This window comes from Orussus abietinus, unplaced genomic scaffold (genome assembly GCF_000612105.2).
Source record: "Orussus abietinus isolate OABI.00-Male unplaced genomic scaffold, Oabi_2.0 scaffold63, whole genome shotgun sequence".
Taxonomy (NCBI): domain Eukaryota; kingdom Metazoa; phylum Arthropoda; class Insecta; order Hymenoptera; family Orussidae; genus Orussus; species Orussus abietinus.
This window is the reverse complement of record NW_019394384.1, coordinates 1-22,369: the sequence shown is the minus strand read 5'-3', so window position 1 is coordinate 22,369 and position 22,369 is coordinate 1. Positions and strand designations below refer to the sequence as shown.

Sequence of the window (22,369 nt, the reverse complement as noted above, 5' to 3'; positions counted from 1 at the left end):
GCGGGTACAGCCCCGCTTCGGCACGTTTTCGGTCCCCTCTCGAGAAGCCCAGATGGAGACGACTCGCCCTCTCGAGGGAGAGTTACGGCGAGAAAGCTCCTCGACGGACGTCCGATGAACCGACTCCGCGTTAGTTATGAAAAGCACCTAGGTGGACGGTGATTTACCGAGTAATTATCCGCGGCTCGGGCATGAAAGTTTGCATAAGTGGGAGTTTTCTCGGTCGACGCTACCGGCGAGTTGGCCGGGTCCGACGCTAAAGGCGACGCTAAAGGCGTCGCTAAAGGTGCCCGTTAAGACGACGCCGGCATAAGGTGGATAGGAACGACGCGATCAGACGTCGTGCAATGGTAATTTCCGAGACATTACGAGGAGCGAGGGATGTAAAGGGCGCGCATAGATATAATCTGAAATGAGACGCGAGAGGCGCGGCTAGGCCGCTTTTACGACGGTTTCGCGGATTAGACTTTTACGAGGCCCGTGCCGTTAGCTCGTGGGGTTTGATTTGCGAGGGGCCGACGCGATTCGCCCGCGATTTGCTCGCGATTTTACTTGTCTTTGACGCGAGTCTCGATCTCCCACACCGAGCCGCCCTATCGCGTTATCCGGGGATGCTGATACGCTCGACCTGCTTTCGGTAGCCCTCAATCCCAACTTCTGTATATTCCCTATAAACGCAAAGTAGTGGAATACACGTTGGGAGATGGTATAAAACCATTGACAATAATCGTACAAAATATGTTGCAAAAGAAACGAGTTTTACCCGCTCCCATGTCCGCCCTTTCCACGGCGACCGTCGATGTAACGTCTATTCTACGTATCTTGAACTATCGGTTCAGTCGTGCAACGTGAACGTCGTTTAAACCTAGTCTGTACGTAAAATAATCGTTCATTATCGTTTATTATATGTTGAAATGACGTTAAATCGTTACGTCAAAGTACACGTTTCTTCTCTACGGGATAAAAGCGCATCGAAAATTTAACGCGTAAAGTCGTTTCTTGTAAATGTATATTTAACGCGGAGAAGAAATTCCACTATTTTGGGTTTGTAGGGTTTGGATGATTATTTCGTGTACATGAGAATTTCCAAGGTGGTCTGGGACTCGCTCAAGAGAAATCGTCCATATCTTAGGATTTGAAACTAACAGAGCTCTGGAAGCGCGCAGGGCGAATTCCATTTTCCCAAATTGTTAAGTTAAAGTGTATGGAACCGCGCTCGCAGAATATAATGTCTCAGTTATCGTCGGGCGATTCAGTTTATCGACGTTCAATGCAATTTGCCCTATTCTATGTCGCGATGGGGAAGCGCACTGAATTCGATATTTGGTGCCTCCAACCGGACGCGATATCCAGGGATATTGTAATAACCAATGGATTACATGTGTTATGATTAGTCCGCGACACGATAATAATACACGTGATAAATAACGCAGTGCCAGCGAGGTGCGACCTGGGAATAATTTTCCCGCCAGCGAATTAGAGATTTACAAATAACTGGGCCGAATTCACTGGCTCGTCGGAAATTGAATAAATCCGCTGAGCGGTTATTCCTCGCGGATTTCGAGCCGCTTTATGAATGGCAGGAGAATACTATTTGAGATCTGTCCTAGTTACTATGGATCAGCGGAGGTGGACAGGGTACATGCGAATCTGTCGCAGTTTCCGTCTCGGAACTGGGCCAGTTAATATTAATATTAATAATAATATTGGGCCAGAGTACCTACAATGTCCATTACGCACTTACAGGATGTGTATAAGTATTCTTCTAAGAGACATACTGAAAGGACGCGCCACGTTACCGACGTTCATATTTATACTGCCAGAACATGCAAAATAAGAATACTGAGATTGAAGTTAAAATTCAAGAAATTCCTTGGAAAAATGATTTTTGGCATTCTAGGCGGACTTTTGGTACTATAAAGCCATCTACTCAATTTTTAGTTATTTTGTTTTCTCCTCCACGCCTCGTACACCATATACATTACCCTACCTTAGCTTGGTAAATTCCCAAGACACCTAATTTACCTTTATCGCGTTCAATCGTGCGATTCTAGATTACTAAAGTGTTCTTAATTGTTGCGTTACGGCTCTGATACTTTTGCTTCACACCTTAAAGCCTTAAAAAATTTCTGATCAAAATGTGGAAGTGCAACGCCATTCCAGTGTTGGTTGAAACTAAGACAACGAAATTTTTACATTAAATATAATTTTGAGAATGTCAGGACTTTCCTTCTTCTCGCGAGCCATGTGCTGGAATTTCAGGTAGTACCCTTAAAAAGAAAGTGTTTTATTCAAATCGACTGCTTCGTGGCGGGTTTCATTTTACCTTAAAATTCTCCGATACGTGAAACGAGATCTATGTCGGCTGTTTAAGGGGATCTAAGACATCCATTGTATCCAGGACGTGTATTCCATGTACGTGCGCAAGAATTCGCAAAACCCTCGACGGGTAATGATATCCGCGAATCCTCGGATATTCTTAACGTCGCTGATATATGTGCCGGTGTTTGCAGATAATCGCGTGCTCGCGAAAAGCACGATACCGCGAAACGAGGTTTCCTTTCCATAAAAGCTCGCCGAAGGGAAAGCTCGGGTCTGCGGGGACGTTTCGCTTTAATCGAGACCCACCCACGTGCCCGGGAAATTCGCGGGAAAGATACTCGGGGTGGATTCAATTTTCTCGAGGGTCTTGCCGTGACACGGTCTTTAGACTCGTACGAGTCGCGGGCGACTTCCAGCCGGCCGGGATGCAAGAAAGATTACGACCCGTAATGGCGATTCCCGGGAAAATGCATTTCCCAACATGGATGTCGAGTGTCACGAGCAAGCTCGGTGAGAGAGCGACGCGTTTCCCGGCGATATGAATCCACGAGGCGCTCCTTTCGCGTCCTCGCGAAAGTGGGATGCAAATTATTCTAATCCTTTGTCGAGGTTTCGGTGGGATGAAATTCCGCAAAAGAAGGAAAACGTTAAAAGCGCGTTCTGCTGAGAACTTTCGCTTTCACGAGGGAGGGAAATTATTTCCTGATAAAACTTAAACAGGTGAGCTTTCTTTTTCCCAGAACACTTGATAAAATGCTTTTAATGCTGCTTTTAAACGAATTTTAAAAATGGGTTTCGTCGAATGCGATCGGTTTTTTATGGTCCTTTGGGGGCAATTTATTTGTAAGGACCCGCCGCATCCGCGATTGGCGATAAGTGCCCTGGAGGCGGAATGAAAAATCCCTGCGCGAGGTAAAACGCGCGGTACTTTGTATGTACCTTGTCCTTGGAATGTAAACCAGACGATGGCCCGTAATCGCGATTCCGAAAGGGATATATTTCCGCCTTACGTGCCGCACATCGATGGAAAAGCTACACGCGCGGCACGTGATGCTTTCCCGGCCCGTTTTCCGGCGAAAATCCTATTCCCGGATAAGCGCGCGTCTCTTATCCTGAGTTGCGGCAAGACCGCTCTTTACGAAAAGTGCCAGGAATTACCGAAGAAATAGCCGCACCCGGGAACTACTTAAAGATCGATGCAATTTCCCCCTACATAATCCTGCGTCTAATAAAAAACGAAAAAGTGAGACTAAGAAAACCTCTTCTACAAATTCCTTCGGAGCATTTCCCCGTCTCCCTCTTACCCAGAGCATAATCGAAGTGAAACTTCTCATGACGCGGTAATACGCGTAAGTTTTCGCACATTAAAGCCCATAGAAAGTGAAACTGCCCAATTTTCGTAAATGTTCTTTCGTAATAATTTCTGCATTTTGTAGAAATTCGTCCGCGTTTAAAAAGTAAGGGGGACACGAGTCCAATGGTCGATAATCGATGCCTCTGGTCGCAGGTTCACGCTGATCAAGGAACACCTGGTGGAATTCAATCAGCTGGCGATGGCGAACGCGGAAGGCTCTGACAATATGCTGAACAGGGTGATGCCAAAAGACAACATCGGACTGGCCGCTTTGTTGCGGACGAAAGAAGCAGCCTGGGATAACGGTGAGTATCGACTACTCTCGGTCTCGGAAATCGAGACCAATCGAGCGTGTAATGCCCGCGAAGAGGCCAGCGTCTCCGGTCGGGCGATTCGCGCTATCCGCGCGATTCGCGGGATAAATGGCCCTCTCCTCTCCCTCCTTCCCGGCGGACTCCGTCTATTTATCGTCGGCTTTCACCGGCGAGTAGCATAACGGCGAATGGACGAGTCAAATCGCGACTAAGCCGTTCTCTCGGCGCTCATTAAACTAGTTGTTGGCCGCTAACTGTTCGGATTCGCCGCTCGCCGTGCCGCGCCTCTTGTCCCGGAACAAAGGGACTTTTATCTCGAGACAAAGCGCGAGACGGAGAGGGAGGCCCTTCGACGAGCCGAGAGGAAGACGGGGACGGGCATAACGAGAGTAACGCTGAGAATCGTTAAGCGGCTCTCGATAAGTTCCCACCTTTGTTGCCTTCCACCTGGTCGCGAGCTTCCCTTACCCGAGAGCGCTTCGGGAGCTTCCTTACTTTCTAAGGAGTCAGCGGCGACTTAGGACCTCCTGACAACCGCCAGAGAAAATTGGCAAATTGTCGCAGCGATCTCTCCAATCGTCGACTTTTCCCGCGAGACTTCCGATGATCGACAATCGTTTACCAAAATTTCAAATAACGTTAAATCGTTACATCAAAGCACATGTTTCCTCTCTACGAGGTAAATGCATTGAAAACTTAATGCGTAAATCAACGTCTCTTGTAAATGTATATTTAACGCAGAGAAAAAATTCCACTATTTTGGGTTTGCATTATTTCGTGTACGTGAAAATTTCCAAGGTGGGCTGGGACTCGCTCAAGAAATTATCGCACCGACTTGTCCAATTAAGTCTTACTTTCGACTTTCCACGTACTTGTTAATACAAATTATGTTCCACACTAGGTCTACGTGTAGAAGAAAAGGAAATGGAACTATCTGAGACTTTGAAGGTCTAAAGTAAAACCTCGATTGCATACAAGTTACCCTTCTTTATATTATCGCAAAACCCATCAGAGTGCCCCAGTCGAAATTCCGAATCTACTCAAAATTTCTTATCGTAGCCCTTAAATAGGATTCGGGATAATATAAAAAAAATATTAACTTCCACACAAACGAAGTCCTACTTTAGACCTTAAAACCGACAAATATTTCCATGTCTTCTACACGTACACCCAAAATAGAAGACTTAATGCCCATTACTTAGGACGCACAAAGTCGAAAGTACCACATAAACAATAAAATATGACCAAAAGAGGACTTACTCAGCTCACACTTTCAAAGTAGAGCTAAAAATGTCCACATTTCTAATTAGAAAGCATACTTTCTACCGCGTCCCCAGGACTCAGGGAGGCGCGAAAGGCTGCGCAATCGAGATTCGTTCGTTCCTATTACTTAGTTAACATTTTCGCCATTTTTTATGCTTTCACGATACATTGCCCCATTCCACTGTCACGCATACATGGCGTTACAGAGTCAGTGCTTTCGATTTGATCCTCTGGACCAATCGGGAGAGCCTTCCCCGAGCAAAATCACGGTGTCGACGTTCTTAATCGAGAGGTGCATGGAGGGCAAATAGAGGGAACGTAGGAAGAGGAAGGCCGTACACCTTTCCCTGTGTTCCTCTCGGCGGGGCTGCCACCGCCTCGGGGTGGATCGTTATTTTCCATGAGAAATGAGCCCTCGTCCTCCTCCGCTCGTTACGACGCTGACCATTCGAAGGGAAAGTGGCATGGACGCGTCGGGACGCTCCGCGAGTTTCCTCGCGGATATAATCGCTTCGCACCGCGAGATGCTTAACGAGCCTCGGAATACGCGTTTCTGTAATCCGAGCCAATTAACGCGCAATCTGCCGTAATGGATGAGGATGCGTTCATCGGCCGTGGAGCGAGGCGCCGGAAAGATAGGGCCAGAAGGGCCGCAGAGGGGGCCGTGATAAATCCGACCTGGACCTCCTTCGGCGTCGCGACGCCTATGGGGAGCGCGATTAATAAAGCCGATTGAAATACGAGCGAGTAGCCCGATCGGCCGCCATTACACGCCGGTTCAGGCCGCAGGGGCATCCGCCTCGAAATGTAAATCTCGGCCATGTTTAAGGCTTATCGACACGTTCCGGCTCTTTCTCCACACTTCCTCTCGCGTCTCGTGGTCGAAGAGAGTCGCAGAAATTCCCCACTTCGAGTAATCCCCCAGGGGAGACTTTTTAACGAAGCCGTTCCTGCCCAGCAAACTCCATTCCACTCTGGCATTAGCCCAGTCGCTTGCAATTTTCATCCTCAGCTTGAAAACCCTGCAAAGAGGGAATTAAGCGTTAAATTTTGGAACGCTCGAAAGAGGGTTTTTCGAGCATGTTTTAACGAGGGTGGCGTCGGAGCAACCCTTCCGTTGGTTATCGTCGGTCTTCGGGTGTCATCGAAAAAATGGAGACAGGGGAGCGCCCAAGTGTCGCCCTGAAATTTCAAGGGAAGCTGTTTCGAGGGAGTTTTCGTTGGCGCTCCCTTAGGCGTTATCGGCTTTCCTGGCCTTTGATTGGCCGGGTGCGAGTCGAATCGCCTTTGGTGCGAGTCGAATCGCCTTTGGTGCGATTAATCTCGGCGGCAGGACGAGAGCGGAATCTCGATGCCTCCCCTGGCGTCCGCTCTCCCGGAAGAGGGGCGATGTCTAGTTCGAGGGGCATTTTTCGAGGGCGGGGTCGACAAGGGGATCGCGGATGGAATCCGAAATATCCTCCCGCTCGCATTGGACGGGTTTGCGTCTATCTGCCCATCCGCCGGCCGGATACCTGCCGGACATTTTTTAATTAGTCTAACACGTCGGCTATACGAGGGAGAGGTCAAAGATACTCGGACAGACGTAACCCAGCAATGGACGGCGCTCATGGTTTCCTCTCCGCCTCTTTTCGTTTCAGCCAGATAAATCGCACGGTACAGTTAATCCTACGCGTGGTTTGTAATCGCCTGGATGGATAAACGACTCTAGATCGCATCGGCGATGCGATCAAAATTGGATCACTCCTCCTGCAACCCGATATCTCCTCGCGATCCGTCGAATCGACATTTTTCTCCCTCGTTCTCTATTTATCGCCCCACGGTTCAATTCTTCTTCTCGAAATCTACTCCCCGACACCTGGGGAATCCTACTTCATCGCTAGATATCGATTAAGCGATTAGAGAAAAATTTAGATCGTTGTAAGTTTTCACGATCATCGAACACTATTTCCCTCGTGAGAAAGACGTGGGATCATGAACATGTGTTATGCCGTCTCTAGCCCACGCACAATCCACACGATCTCCTGACTTCCCACGAGGGAAAGAATCTACGAGGACGAAGTGCTCTATGAACGTGAAAATGTGCAAGAACATGAATTTTCTTAATAAATCCAATTGCTTTCGGAAAATCCACTCGAATCCAACGTCGTATCGAAGTACTCATTGGAACTGATTTTGTCATTAACGCGTATATTTCTCAATATTGTACGTATACGCGATTCAGATTGTGTATACGAGACAAATTCGTTTTGATTTTCCCGGGTGAGGTTTCGGTGCGATCGGTAGGAGGAAATCGCCGTCGATAGGTGTGACAAAGAACGCGTTACGAGACAATGTGACGCAAATTTTGGACTGACCCGCAGTCGTAAGACATATGTGCCCATAATTATGAAAGTGGTCTAAGTCATGTATTTTCTGTTTCGAAATTACATTGAATTAATTTAGTTTGAAATAATGTGGCGTGAAATAACTGATAAACTCATTTTTTTTCAATTTTAACAGACCACTTTCATAATTATAGACACATATTTGTGTCAAAACGTTTCAAGGGGAATAAGGTAAATATGCGCAGGGGTGTGGCCGGAAGTTAGGGTTGCCTCTGGCCCCGGTTTTTTCCAACCTGGACAATGTAACTCCCCTGTAACGATTTTTCTCCCTCGGACCCCTGCTTGGTCATCGGGTAAAGAGGAGGACGCCTCGACCGAGTCGAGGGGAATCCAGCTTCGAATATCGCGACCAATGGGTTCGGGTCGGCAGGCCAAGGGAGTGGCCGTAAGGCTTTCACGGTCGACAGCCCGATATTATTAGACTCGACACTTTGACTGCTATAGAATTTATGGTTGGCCACGTTGAGGGGTCCGGAACGCGCCGACCTGGCAGGTGGCGCCCCCGAGCAACCTGCCGGTCTCGAGTGCGAAAAATCTGAAAATGACTCTCGGCTCATCCTTCGGAGATTTCGAGCGATCGATCGATTCATCTGCCGCGCGGAACTCGACGTCCCTCCGGGTTTTAACCACCGGTCCTAATCGGAAGTGACTGGCTCTCTTAAGGGGATGTGGAAGTGGCATCCGAAGGGTCAATCGTTCATGAAACTTTACTTCGAACTGAGTGCATCGAATCGCTTTAAATTTTATAATGTGGATATCGAGACTATAAGGAAGATTATGACCCTCATAATATTTCGTGTTTCATAAAGAATTTTAGGAATACCTTGGAATTTTTAAGAAATTTAAATTCCACAAGGGTCGGAATCTTCCGTATAGAGTTTATATTCACATTGAAAATTTTGAAACAATTCCTTACACCCAGTTCAGAGAAAACGCGATGTTCTGCCTATCGACTGCGCTGTGAAAAATATATAATTCACGTCTCAGAAGTGTATTATAATGGAAATGTTACAAAATTAGCAATGCCACGTCTGAATAAAACTTGTAACAAAAATTATATAAAATTTCAATATATTTTTTTTAACATTACACGTTATCGAAACGCCGTTTGTCTTTTATCGTGCTTGGTTTAGTGTCAGGTTTGAATTCAAGCTCGAGTTCGCCTTGATAACCGGTTGCAGAGATTCAAGGGTTGAAAGGCTAGCCTAGAGGTCCAGGAAGCTCGTTAGAGATCTTTCCTGAAGATCTAGCCTGAGGGATTCGTTAGACGAACAGGTGCATCGCCTCCTTTCGGCATATGTCGCCGCTGAAAAATAAAGTACATACCTGAGGTCGGTACAACAAACGTAAACGAAGCTACGCAAAAAATAAATAGCGGGCAATAATCGAACGTGTGTTTCAGGCATCATTTTAGAAACGGGAAATGAAAACGGAAGATGCAGCTTTACGGGGAATTCTGCGTTATTTTCCGGTTCGATAAATCCAACGACGCGCTGATTCTCTCGAAATGTTTCATTTCTGGGAAAAAGTAGGATTTAAATTGCGATTCGGTGAATTGTTGGCGTTTCGAGTAAAAGCGCACTTCCGGGAATAAAAGGCAAGGTTTTGAGTATTTTCATTGGTTTAAAGATAATATAGAAATAGGGAAGAAAAGATTTACCTTTTTAAAATAATGAGAGGTCGTCGAAAGACATTCTCGGGGTCGGCGGTATAAAATCTTGTCGAGCGGAACCGAAAGTAGAAAAGGGAGAGAGAGATAGAGAGGCGGGAGGGGTTCGCCTTATCCAATTTGTAGGAAGTAAATATAAGTGGATCTGTTTAAATAAATCGGGCTCGGTCAAAGCAACTTTTCCGTGAAGGGAACCTTTGGTGGTCCGATGAATAATTTTCTGAGTCAATTCAGGCCACCTCCTGTTTGCGGCCCTCTCTCTCCTATTTCCTTCGAATTTCTTTACCGTCTTATATCCCCACGAGAGATTTAGAAGGAATGGAGGGTAAAAAAAGCATCTTTTCTACTTAGAAACCTTTCAGCGTTCTGTGAATGCAATAAGCGTAGTTAATGGCCAATATCGTCCCACTAAAATATGAAAAAGGAAACTAAACCGTACCTATGGGCTCAAAATCCTTCCCGATGATATTATCAAATTTCGTAAATATCACATTTACATTTCCTCGTGCCACCTCCATTGCGGTATTTTTATTTCACTTCCATATTATCGTAATAATGATCAAAAAATCATCCCAGGGCCAACGTGGCTGTGCATTTAATGAATGACCATACCTTTATCTTTGCCCTTTACGTATGTTTAGAATATATTGCGTTTCTTGGCGTAAAGAAAGGAAGTTAAAGTCGACAGGATTTTATAAGTTTCCATTTTACGTCGTGATGGAAGTAATTGAAAGACGCCGTAACGATTGGTCGTAGACCGGTACATTCAATTAAGGGGAAATCAATGGTCGTTGAAAAAGCACGAGATAGGTAATAATTCTTTGAATCGCTCAACTCGGAGCCCAGAGCTCGTTGTACTATCGTCGTTTTCTCGCTGACGGTGCGCGATGCGCCCGCAAGACTTAATTGCTTTTGCAGAAAAACATGAAATTGAACGGCTCAAGCTTGACGCATCCAAGGGACCGACGAAAGTCCACATTGCCGGACCTTTGGGTCAATTTACTTCTATTACGCTTCCGAGACTTCTTCTCCACTCGGCTCACTTCAATTGGACAAATAATCGATTAAACGGCACCCATTAAGAACTCTCTCGAGTACTTATCGTTTTTTTTTCTCGGCGGTATATTAACCCCTTCGATCCTGCTGCCTTATTAGCGGACGTAAATCTCCATTTCTGCAGCTACTCATTTAGTTTGCGACAGGGGTCCCACTAAACGCGGCGCGTAAACGCGTCGAGGATGAAGAACTGGTCGGAACTTTTTAACGAAGAGATTGTGATGCATGAGATTAAGTGAAACTATATTGATTTTTATCTATGATATGTTTTTGTGTCACGTTTTATATGACACTTGACACATCAGCGGGACTCCGGCCTACGGCGCGCTTCGAAGGGCGCGCAATTTGAAATTCTTACGTGGCGCCATCTACTAAGCGTTACCGGAACCCGGTAGCGGTGAAGAAGCGGCGACGTTGCGGCGTTCGCGGAACTTAACCCCTATTGTATGTTTGTCCTGCTTTGTTGTCAGAGAGATCGAGTGATTTTGAGCAATTCCTCGGGTTTAACCTTAGGAAAAGCATTTATATCTCGAGTGGAGTAATGGCCGGTTACGCGGGGCAAGAAGATTACTGGGCACAGTCCTCGCAGAGTCAGTATAATTTCGACGCGGCAGGCTTCGGTCAACCTAACCAACAATTTGAATTCCAAAATTATGGTGAACAGCAAGGTGGAGATTATTCTCAATATGCACCGAAAAGTTACTTAGATCCTACGCAACACGCCTATCCAAATGACGTGTATAATCTGGATAATTATGGCAAAGGTAAGCTTGAAAATATTCATTGTATTCATATGACAACGAACGTCCTGCATGGATTAGGATCGTACACATATTTCAATCTCTTGTAATTTTAGTATAATCCTGTTATTAATTTAATAGAATAGTGAGTTTAAAAGTAGGATATGTATGGCGTTAAAATGACAGAATGCCTAGAATTACAGAAAAACTTATCCTTTTGTAGATCCTGCTGCTTTTGGAGAAGAGGAGGACGAACCACCGTTACTTGAAGAACTTGGAATCGATCCTGATAGAATTCTTCAAAAAATTCTTGCTGTCTTAAATCCGTTCCATAGACGAGGGCAGATCGATGATGCAAACTATCTTCTTCAGGATTCTGATTTGGCTGGGCCGGTGGCATTCTGTTTGGCCCTTGCTGCATTTTTACTTTTGGCGGGTTCCAAAGCACACTTTGGATATGTTTACGGTCTTGCTGTCACGTCGTGTATAATGATGTATATTTTACAGACTTTAATGTCGAGTACAGGGAATATTACTATAGCATCGGTTGCTTCTGTTCTTGGTTATTGTTTATTACCGGTCGTTGCTCTTGCTGGACTCAGTATTTTTACTACCCTTCGTGGACCAATAGGCTTGCTTCTTGCATCCGTTGCGGTAGGTTGGGCGACTTTGTCAGCATCTAGATTATTTTCTGCTATGTCAGGAGAAGAAAAACAACGTCTTCTTATTGCGTATCCTTGTCTTCTTCTGTACGGTGTATTCACTTTAATAGTCATATTCTGATTCGGATTAGTAATCGTTAAATAGCATGGGCACTTTTATTCATTTTAAAAGAGGATGGTTGCTTTGTATGTGCCAATAATATGTCCATGAATTTCTAGCATGTACATTGTCATTAAAAACAGTGGGAAGATACAATTTCAAGTTATTTGATAATAAGTTTATAACGTGTAAGAACCTCTACTTTTTTTTATGAATCTAACTACGCATCGGTCATGCAATCGTGATAACGCATAATAATGTAAATACATGTAATTATATAAATTTGCAAATTGTATAATGTAGGGTAATATGCGTGATTATTGGCAAACTTTAAATTGAAAATGATGTCCCTCTACAGTAAGTCAATCTTTTGTTATTGCATATGATAAGACCTTCCATCTAATATTAATGCACACGATATAAACAATATATGTGCGTTTCAAGACTTAATCCATCATTGTTAAATTATTTGATAAGGCTTGTAAATAAATTGAGTAAAATATAACATTTATAAAATCCCAATTGTACATATTTATCAATAGAGCCAACAAATGAGAAGAAATCTGTACAAACTGTAAGCCAATCTGAATGTTAATTAATTCAAAGTGAATAATTGGATGAATGTTTTTGCCCCTTCTAGGCCTCCCATCTGATCCGGCACAAGTTCAACAACCTATTTTAGTTTGCACAGCGCACATCCACTGGGATCCTGAATTCTGTGATGTAAAGCTTATTCAAACAATGATGTTAAGCAATGAGTTGCGTTCCATTCTGGACCAAGCTGGCCAGTCCTTTAGGCCTGGCCATAAGCCTGACTCTTCCAACGTGCAACTGCTTCTTTGTGGTGACTTCAACTCCTTACCTGACTCTGGTAATTTTAATTCTTCCCGTTCGAACGACCAAAGAGTTCTTATAGAAGCACCTGTAATAATGATTTATCATTGGATTCTCTTAACAGGAGTGATCGAATTTCTCACATCCGGACGAGTGGCTTCCGACCACCGCGATTTTAAGGATTTGGTTTACAAATCTTCCCTGCAAAAGATCTCTGGCTGCGACAAGTCGAATGAGTTTACGCACTCCTTCAAACTCGCATCTGCCTACAGCGAAGACATCATGCCTTACACGAACTACACGTAAGTAGCGGCCCTACTTCTCGCAATTAATCGAGTACAAGATGCTTGCACTCGAAACGAAAGAATAAGCCATTAGTTGGAGAGTAGAGGAGTAAGCGATCATATCCTGCCTTTTGATTCCAGGTTTGATTTTAAAGGGATAATAGATTACATTTTCTACTCGAAACAAAGCATGGTACCACTGGGACTCCTGGGCCCATTGAGCCCGGACTGGTTCAGAGAACACAAAGTGGTCGGTTGTCCTCATCCCCATGTACCTTCCGGTATGTAAATGGCTTTGATAAGGGTAATTTTGCCGCACGGTGGGAAGGTAACTTCAATGAGCATTTACTTTTTCAGACCATTTTCCTCTGTTAGTGGAACTGGAAATGACACCGACGGTAGGGACGAGTAACGGTTTGATCTCACGAAGGTAGCAGCCGCTGCGATCTAGGCCCAAGTTACAGTAAGGGATTAATTAATGATAACGATAACGAAAGCCCCATCACTCCTTCTCTTACATTCTGGCTCTAGCAATACTACTCGCAGTCGATTATTGCTCTAGTAGTGAATAATTACAATACTCCACACATTGCCGCACACATTCAACCAACTGACAAACATTGATGAATAATTCTAACGACCAGGTGAAGGGAGCCGTGTTGTAATGCGTTTAGCCCATGTATAGTGTATTGCATTTTTAAGACGTGTAACTCTCCCATGTTAAGAATATCGTAACATCTAATTATCATCGTAATATGTAGATACCTATTTTCCTACAAAAGAGAGAAAAAAAAGAAGAAGATATTCCGATCAAGCCTCTGTGATATCGACATTAACAATTGGAACAATTTCACATATTTACTAACAAATTAGTGTCTACTAGAGAAAGCCCCGATCTCTTCCTAAATGTCATTACAACATTCTCCATACCAACTTTTTGATAAGAATGCTGCCATCCATTGAGAAAATTGTATTTTTAAAGAGAAGAAAAAAAAATCAATTACAAAATACGCGAAAACCTACACGCTATACTGGGCTGTGCGAAGTGATTGGAGTTGACTTAACAATTTCAATGCAAGTACAAATCTGTTCTTATTGGCCACGTATATTGATAATGATAATGTTATATAAGGTGATAGTTATGATATTGTAGCGAGTGTATTTGTAAGTACTGTAATGTAACGATGGTTCACGTATCATAGCGTATCGTGAAACGTTCGATTGTCATTCATTTTTAATATTATTATATTCATGCGGTAGTTCGGTTCCATTTATTGACGTATACCGCACCGATCTGCTACTTGTTAATTCAGTTGCCCAAATGTCCCACCTTCAGCAACTTTTGGTTACTCTTTAATTTATTAATATACTAACTATAGAAATGACATGCGGCTCCTTCTCAGTGATCATGTGATTAAAGATTGAAACGACCGGATAATGTAATTTTTGGCATTTTCTAACAGATTCGGTGGATTCGTCCATCTTTGTTATTTTATGTAATGTAAAAGCAAACATTTTATCACGATCAATGCACCTGGAATAACAAGTTAGATTAAAAAGACTTGCTGAAATAATGATAAAGAGTTAATCTCCTAAAAATATGATCACGTATCGTTCAATATTTCTAAAAGAATTAAGCAACAATGATCCACAATTTGACGAATTATATGGAAACTACGATTTTTATACGATTCAGGTTACAATGATAAATATCAAAATTTTATTGAAACGGAACTTAACCGTTCGACCTTACAAAGAAAGTATCTCTGTTTTCGCAAAATGCTGCCCTGAATATTTATATTCTTTATGACTGACTAATTAATATGTAAAGTATAAATTGGTTCACCCAGAGGCAACGTGTAAAATGAAATAGGTATCATTATTCAGCGTTATAATAATGAAATAAATTAAAGGAATTAAAATTCCACAATTCACAATAACGGGGGAAATGTATAAATTAACAACTGAATTTAGTTGTTAATTAACTTATTGCTAATCAGTACGGGAGATAGGCAGATGGGTTTAATTTTTGGATTTTCTAAACTCCCCACAGTCGATATCAGAGAAGGAAATAGGAAATTCCGATATTGGGAAGTTAATTTCGCTTCGTATAATTTCGTTAATATTTATATCGGTCTCGTTCAATATATGCCGTGCATATTCTCTATAACGTAACTCTCTATCGGCATAATGTAGAATTAAGGTAGACTCCATATATACATTATTATTTCGGATTATACAAATATTTTTAGTCAATCGATGACATAGGGTCGCCATTTCTTTTCCGCGTTTATGTTTTAGAAATCTACAGTTTTGTTTGTATCAAAACTGACTGTAATTGTATAACATTTCACGAGTACTTTTTAAAATTTTGTCGACATAAATAAGCATTCATGCGTGATTTGATTATCATGCACAATTATATTTTGATCTTTATCATTCATACCATTATTAATTTTCACCTTTTTTTTGTAACTTTTTTATTTTTTTTTAAACTGAATATTCGATTGATTTTGAACTTAACGTGTATATAAATATATTATCATTTTTATTTAATCGATGCTTTGATCCCTATATCATCGATTTTCTGGTGACTCCAATCATACTCGTCTGTAACATTGCGATAGCTCATTGAGAGACTTCCCAACAATTTGTTGATCACCCGTGATTTATTCTTCCAAATCATCAATTTTTGTTCACTAATCTGATTTCTGCTGGATTTATATACAAAATGTTTTTTAATTCACTTATGAGACCCTCAAAGTATCTGCCACCGCTATTGCACAGTGTATAATGATATAATTCACTAAGATTAGTTTCCTTGAAATGAATTGTCCGAAAATTAAACGATCCTCTGATCTACTTTCCAAACTAGTAGAATAAATACAAATACGCGATTCTTGTTCTTGTCTATAAAACGTTAACGGTCTTCGCTCTCGTTATCTGAATTAAATGTGAAATCTTCGTAAAGAAACAGCATAATAATTCGACTTTTGGCGGGAAGCCAACTTAAGGCTGTACATAATCTTCTCAAGTCACGAAACAATACACTTAAATGAAATAATAAATACCCCCATTTACAACGCATAGTTAACGAAATCATTAATAAGCTGACTCTTTCACCACCTTACAACTTAATCTCTATAAAGTGTTGTTCCCTTCTTCAAATGCCAAATGATCAAATATATCATTCAAACGGATGCAGATACATAACAGGCCATTAAAATTGCTACGATGACTCGGAACGTCGTAACAGTACCCTGCATGTCTGCAATTTCAGATAAACATGATTTTTAAACCTAGTGATATGTAATATAAAGAAAAAACATTCAAATGAAAACTGTTCAGTATACTGTATCGAACTAGTTTTGTAGGGAACATTTTTTTACACATCGTCGAGGCAACAAATTATGATTATTTGAAATTGCAAATAGTGTTGTTACGATATCTTGGAGCGGCATGGCTTTGAAAGAATCCATCAACGATCAACTGAATGAAACAAGTAGTAAAGGATAAGCTTATCCGTGGCATAAGTGTAGTAAATGTTGTATAAAGTAGGTAATTACAGTATAGTGTTAATGAACCAAGCTAGGCTTAGAGTTCCGTATTTGTACATTCATAATGACGTCGAGAACACTTTCATGCTGTAATTCGACGACCCCTCGACTAGCTGCACTAGAGTTTTTACAGCTCGCCACTGATCTTGGGCCTAATTTAACGCGACACATCACGCGTTTCGTTAATCGGTGTTAAGACGACTTAATGCTCACCATGGTGTGTTTCCTTGAGCTCGGCCAAGGAAGCAAACCTTATGAGTCAGTAATTCGACACTTCTCTTTACCTGCGGTCACGTTAGAATCTAACAAAATTTCTCCTTTAGATGTTACCTCTCTTTTTGTTGCTAATTCATGACATCACTTTACCCCGTGCAAACGTTCTAACTAAATTTAGGGCCACTTGCAATGCTGCGAAAAATACCTATGTCTTTTGCATTTGAATATCTGGTTACAATAAGTACCATAGGAAAATTGACGAAGTGATAACAGGAGCAGGAAAGTTTGTACAAATGAGCCTCTTCACGGCAGGTTTAAATCTTCTCACTCGTTTCCAGAATTTATTTAATTAAGAAAACGAAATAGTTGTGCTAAAAAATATTTGAGTGTACTTTAACGACATCTAAGAAATTTCTCCTAGTTTGTATTTCAATGAAATATTGTTTCCTTTAAAGGAAACAAAAAAAGTGTAAAGCGAGTGAGACATAAAGTAGAAGTGATGGGTATTGGCGGACATGAATGTCTCCTCTGCAGATACGGCATCGCTTGTGCAGGATGGACGGGCATTGATGTCTCCCAGTGTACCTATGAGATCTGGCAAGGCAAATCGACGGAGATATTTCGAATGTTCAAACGTAGGTATTTTAACAAACGTTTGTCTTTAGGACGTCTGGTAGCTGTTTGTTCGAAATGGAAATAGCAAGCCGGGTATTATGGTCTTGGAAGACGACTGTTTCCTGATAAATTGCAAAATCACTGTCGCGTGTGCTGGAGGAGGAATCGTCCTAATGGGAATGTGTAAGAGAATAAAAACGTTCACAATTGTAATTATAGTTAATCGCAAGACAGTCGCATTGTGTGAATGCGTAATTTGACAGCAAAATGCGCTGTCGTGCATTTTTGGCTTGAATTAAGCCCGCGTCGTAGTATTCCAGACTAGTTCTGACATTTTCGGGATTTAGGGATATTCGTCGAGATGCGACAATGCGAATTTATTACACTATGATTTGGATAGCATGTTGTCAGTGGTTACCAAGGAAATCGTAATGCTAAGATGTCACTTCGCCTAATGGCCTCGTCGATGTTACGTGTAGGGTGTTGTACTTTTCACTCATTATGTCGGATTAAAATACGCAAAGGAATCATTAATCGATCGTGATTACGTTCATTACATGCGAAGAGTGCTGTGGCTTTGTTTCGGCAACGCGAAATTCATCCTTATGATAAGTATAATTACTGGTTTTATTTCATATGTTCATTGTATTCACTCGTAAGTCCTGAAAACGATCGATGCGGTAACTTACTTATCCGTTATTTCTGTCAATTACCAACGATTTAATATTATGACTCTATCGTTAACCGAAAACTACTGTCATCCTACATTTAATACCGATTCGGGTGAGCCACTATGCATTTTATATTTTAATAAGCAGTTGACTAATGCGTCGTAAATGTAATAGTAATTTCATCGAACAAAACTGCTGGAAATATTGAATAGACCGATTGTGTGAACATTCTGTAAGAAAGTTAATCGGGGAAATTGTAACAACGTTCATAATTAACCCGATGATCTTTCTACAGAACGTTAAACTCGGATGGAATGTCAGCGAAATGAACAGTATGTAAGAATCTGTCGTTTCTAAGGATATAATAATTTTTACATAAGCGGAAAGAAAATGACGCGTTTCTTTTGTTTTTGTTCTTTTTTTTTTTTTTTTTAACATACGCCCTAGCAATGCCTTAACAATGGTGAATCATTTTCCTGGAAAGTTTGACGAACACCAAACGAATTGTACGATCCGCGGTCCCGTGTCTGTATCATCACACAAAAGCGTACAAACGTGTATAGTTATCCATAAAAAATTAATCAGGTTCTCAGGTTTTCCACGTAACTTTGTTTTCCTCATTTACTGGATTAATGGACCTTAGAATTAACATTACAGTCAGTGAAATAAGTTGAAATACTTATTTGGAAGTTGTTCATCAATGCATTTAAGAAGAGGACACTTGACCACAAATTAATGAGTCGTGCAAACTCTAAGCAACCACTGTCACGCAATACGTAAATATATTTAAACGCATTTTCCTCAAGCTTTCCAAAAAGAAAACCACAGGATCCTTTACCGATTAAGATCGAAGGATTTAGCCCCGATGTCGATATAACGGTTCATACATCCTTGTTTAATTTCTCTACAAACTACCGACTCGTGTAATCAGACTGCTTTGTATGTATGTGAATTCTCGAACATGTATTATCCCGGCAGTGTACATTTACTTTGGCCTTTCCCGGGCTGCCTGAGTTGTAACTGCATGGATGTGGTTAAACACTAGTTTTACATAATATTAGGTAGATATTTTTACTTTAACTAATCGAGCGGTTATATCGATCGTCTCAGTCCTGTGCGATTGCTGCGTACACCAGGGACGTTTAGTACATTATTATCTGTAACCCAAATCGATGATGTCGTACATGATCGATTTGATGCCTGTGTACATCCTTCGATCCAGTTATCCTGGACGTATTGTATAGTCTATAAGATTATAACTAATAATTAGAGCCTGAAAAAGTCGAGTCGCCGCATGATTGACCACTGAGCAGTGACGTCCCTAAGAGGGAAAGGCACTAGATAATGTATAAGGCAAATCGATTGCATTAATTCAATACAAACAAGAGTCTTTTTGTTTTTCGCCTTCAACTTGAATTATTCATCTTACCTTCCCTTTCGGGGGAAGAGTGACCACCGTGAGGAATTTCATGTACCTACACGGTGGACGGAGTAAATGACATCCCGAATGAAGCACACCTTCAATTTGAAATATTTCATTAATTCACGGATTAATGTAGGCACTTTTTCTTAGTCGTAGGCCTTGCTATTTCTGATTAATGGATATGCACGAGACGTCATCACCCATGGCCAGCCACGTGGCGGCTCGAAATTGCGCTAGTTTTTCCGGGCCCTGATAACGATAATTGATAAATTATTAAGACGACGTAATGCGCAGTGCCGCCTATGTCCTTTGTCTTTTTTGTCAGCCCGAACTTCGAAACGGCCGATCTGTCCTGGATTCGTCGTGACATATCGGACTTGTCACCGATTCATATTTATATATGTATCCTCGAGTCACGGCTGAGATTTTCCAATCTGGCTCGAATCGGGGTATTAATGATTAATGTTAATCTGGTCGGGATATATGCGTGGTATCGCGTCGTTCCGTCGATACTTGACTTCCATGGCTAAGAATGAAATTGTACTACGCTACAATAAAACGAGCACAGCACATTAAGTCAGCCTGACGTTTTGTAAAGGCTGGGCGTTAAATTGTAGGCAATGGAAAAAAAAAAGACATCTTGCGTCCTCTCTGAGAGGTAGATCGAGTGGGTGTGTTAACTGACTCATAAGGACGAGGTTTATTAGCCTAGTAATTGTCCTAGTTGTTAATATGACGGAGTATATGTGACGAAGACCTAAGGCGCGACCACCTTTAAGAACGTTATCCTAAACAATGATACAAATTATAATGATGTAGGAGGATTTACAAAGTATGTCAATTTCCTCGGAACGTCTTGGACCATTATACGAGACATATGTGTATGATACGCGTCTATGTCATCTTTAGGTCTTCGCCACTCTTAACCCATCTGGGGTACTCTGCGATGTACAGTGCAATTAATGCACGACTCTGTGCAGCAAACGTTATGCAGTTAACACATCTCTCTATCTTACATCTTGCGTTCTCTATTTCAACACACGAAACCCATTTTCTGTTGTAAACCTGTCGGTTCAATCGGGTCTTGCGTGTACACCTTGACTTTAACCATCAACAACTGATGAGTAAAATTATTCAAGAGAATTGTATCACTTGAGACATTTCACTTAAAATGGTTCTTGGCATTTATTCTATCAATTAAAAAAGAANTTGTTGATATATTATTTTGCATATAAATTAGTGAATAAAATTTGGTAACATAATAATTCAGTACGTGTGAAATATTTGAAATAATTTTCATAAAATCTTGAGTACTATGTCCTGAATTATATTTTAACGTTTTTTCCTCACGAAATTGCAACATTGAGAACAGTACAAATAGGCGACATTGCAAGGCCTGATTGGACACTGGAAGGCACGAGTTGTAAGGACATACAAAAAGGAGAGAGTTTGACTAGTAAACCAAGCATAAAACCGTCATAATTTAATGATCTGTCATTCTGCACTCGGATATATCCCTACTTGTTTCAATGTTCATTTTAGGGTGACATATTTTATTTTTTATTAAAAATGCAATGATTGTATATGGGCTGCGTTCGAATCATGATCGAATGTAACGATTTATTGAAATAATGCAAAATAAATGAAACATTCAAATAATCTTGTCGTTGTATTTCATTATTTTATGGACTTCGTTCAGCACAATTAACAGGATATCTTCATAGTACATACCTTTTGACAAAATGTAATTTCTTGAAGGTAAGTGAGAGAAAAGAAATAAAATAAATGTTGCAGTTCTAATTGAATGATATAACATTGCTAGAGTTCATTCACTCACTCTTTAATATTTTCGTCAGAAAGTTTGATCTTGCTGTTCATGATTTTAATACTATAATTTCTTTTTCCTAATACACTATTTAAATATATTTGTAAATGACATCCTTTGGATTCGCCACGGATTGTAATTCTAATTTTATAGGGCACTGTAACCAGTAGCTTAAAAGTTCCTCACTATATCCTATTAGAAAATACATTTTCTGGGGGTTCAGTGTTTGCTTTATAATTCCAGCAATCCTGATTATGTTGTGCTGACGTTTAATAATGATGTCACATAAAAACACATTGTGCCATGTTCCTTCCATGAATCGACGAATAAATACATCTTCTATTGTTGTTTCTGGCACTCGATTTCCATCGGTTACATTTGCTACAATGAAACATTCCATTATACATTCATGGAAAAAGGAAAATAAGTGATACATTTATACAAGATTGATAACTACGTCTTCAAAGTAGCTACGATACAAAAACTGCTATATTTACATTATAATCGATATAAAATAAATAAGTATTTAAATGAAATGCATACACGTATTCCACGAGTTCCATGATTTTCTGTGAGCTATATCATGCGGTGCGTACGCCATTTCATAAGTCAGTGGTTTGTTTCTTCTTAGCGAAGGTCTGTGACGACCAGCTTGTGTTTTATTTACAACTGAAGTAACATGTAAATGCCTTTGCACTCCTACTCTTTCCACGCAGAGCAACATCTGGGTGTAAAATAATACATTACATTAGATACACGATTCTGAGGTTATGTCATGTAGTTGCTTCTAAGACTCATTTCACTTACATGGCGAATATTAGCGAATAATGCCATCCTTTTCTTCGTTTTCTGTTAACAATTCATAGAATCAATAACATAATAAATATCAATAAATCAAATGTCTCGATTCTCTTGCAATACGCTAAAATAACGTGCTGAAATCGATATTTTAACTGACGACAAGGTCTCAAGAAAATTTCATAGATGGCGCTACTACGCACGAAAAAAAGTTTCGAATAGAAACAGAGATGAATTGGGAGACACAGATGAGTTGGGAGATTGCTCACGGGCAGGGTC

General features: G+C 41.2%; 3 protein-coding genes across 4 annotated transcripts in view; 2 read left to right on the top strand and 1 right to left on the bottom strand.

Annotated features, from left to right (window-relative positions):
• The window catches only part of LOC105702488 (CCR4-NOT transcription complex subunit 6-like), a 592,633-nt gene extending 571,958 nt beyond the window's left edge, over nt 1–20,675 (top strand). For both annotated transcript variants that reach the window (XM_012430091.1, XM_012430092.2), the window contains exons 6-10: nt 3,830–3,981; nt 12,508–12,738; nt 12,826–13,003; nt 13,127–13,266; nt 13,343–20,675. In XM_012430091.1, coding sequence (XP_012285514.1) covers nt 3,830–3,981; nt 12,508–12,738; nt 12,826–13,003; nt 13,127–13,266; nt 13,343–13,419 — 778 coding nt within the window. In that variant the 3' untranslated portion in view covers nt 13,420–20,675. The remainder of the gene's footprint in view (nt 1–3,829; nt 3,982–12,507; nt 12,739–12,825; nt 13,004–13,126; nt 13,267–13,342) is intronic.
• Nucleotides 10,789–12,389, top strand: LOC105702489 (protein YIPF5). Its single transcript, XM_012430093.1, has 2 exons — nt 10,789–11,129; nt 11,329–12,389. Exons 1-2 carry the CDS (start codon nt 10,907–10,909, stop codon nt 11,886–11,888), a joined length of 783 nt encoding a protein of 260 aa, XP_012285516.1. The 5' UTR covers nt 10,789–10,906; the 3' UTR covers nt 11,889–12,389.
• A 370-nt stretch (nt 20,676–21,045) lies between the features above and the next one.
• Nucleotides 21,046–22,266, bottom strand: LOC105702486 (28S ribosomal protein S24, mitochondrial). Its single transcript, XM_012430090.1, has 3 exons — nt 22,100–22,266; nt 21,836–22,016; nt 21,046–21,673 (listed from the first exon to the last, which is right to left on the bottom strand). The coding sequence occupies exons 1-3, from the start codon at nt 22,124–22,126 to the stop codon at nt 21,384–21,386; spliced, it is 498 nt and encodes a 165-aa protein (XP_012285513.1). The 5' UTR covers nt 22,127–22,266; the 3' UTR covers nt 21,046–21,383.
• Nucleotides 22,267–22,369: the final 103 nt, after the last annotated feature.

What these genes read in the sequence shown, in the direction of transcription:
- LOC105702486 (XM_012430090.1), bottom strand. Translation starts at nt 22,126, where the DNA reads ATGGCATTATTCGCTAATATTCGCCAT. An exon ending in TATTCGCTAATATTCGCCAT is followed by an intron (nt 22,017 to 22,099) that starts GTAAGTGAAATG and finishes TTTTACACCCAG; the next exon opens with ATGTTGCTCTGCGTGGAAAG. An exon ending in ATGGAACTCGTGGAATACGT is followed by an intron (nt 21,674 to 21,835) that starts GTATGCATTTCA and finishes GTTTCATTGTAG; the next exon opens with CAAATGTAACCGATGGAAAT.
- LOC105702489 (XM_012430093.1), top strand. Translation starts at nt 10,907, where the DNA reads ATGGCCGGTTACGCGGGGCAAGAAGATTACTGGGCACAGTCCTCGCAG. An exon ending in TCTGGATAATTATGGCAAAG is followed by an intron (nt 11,130 to 11,328) that starts GTAAGCTTGAAA and finishes ATCCTTTTGTAG; the next exon opens with ATCCTGCTGCTTTTGGAGAA.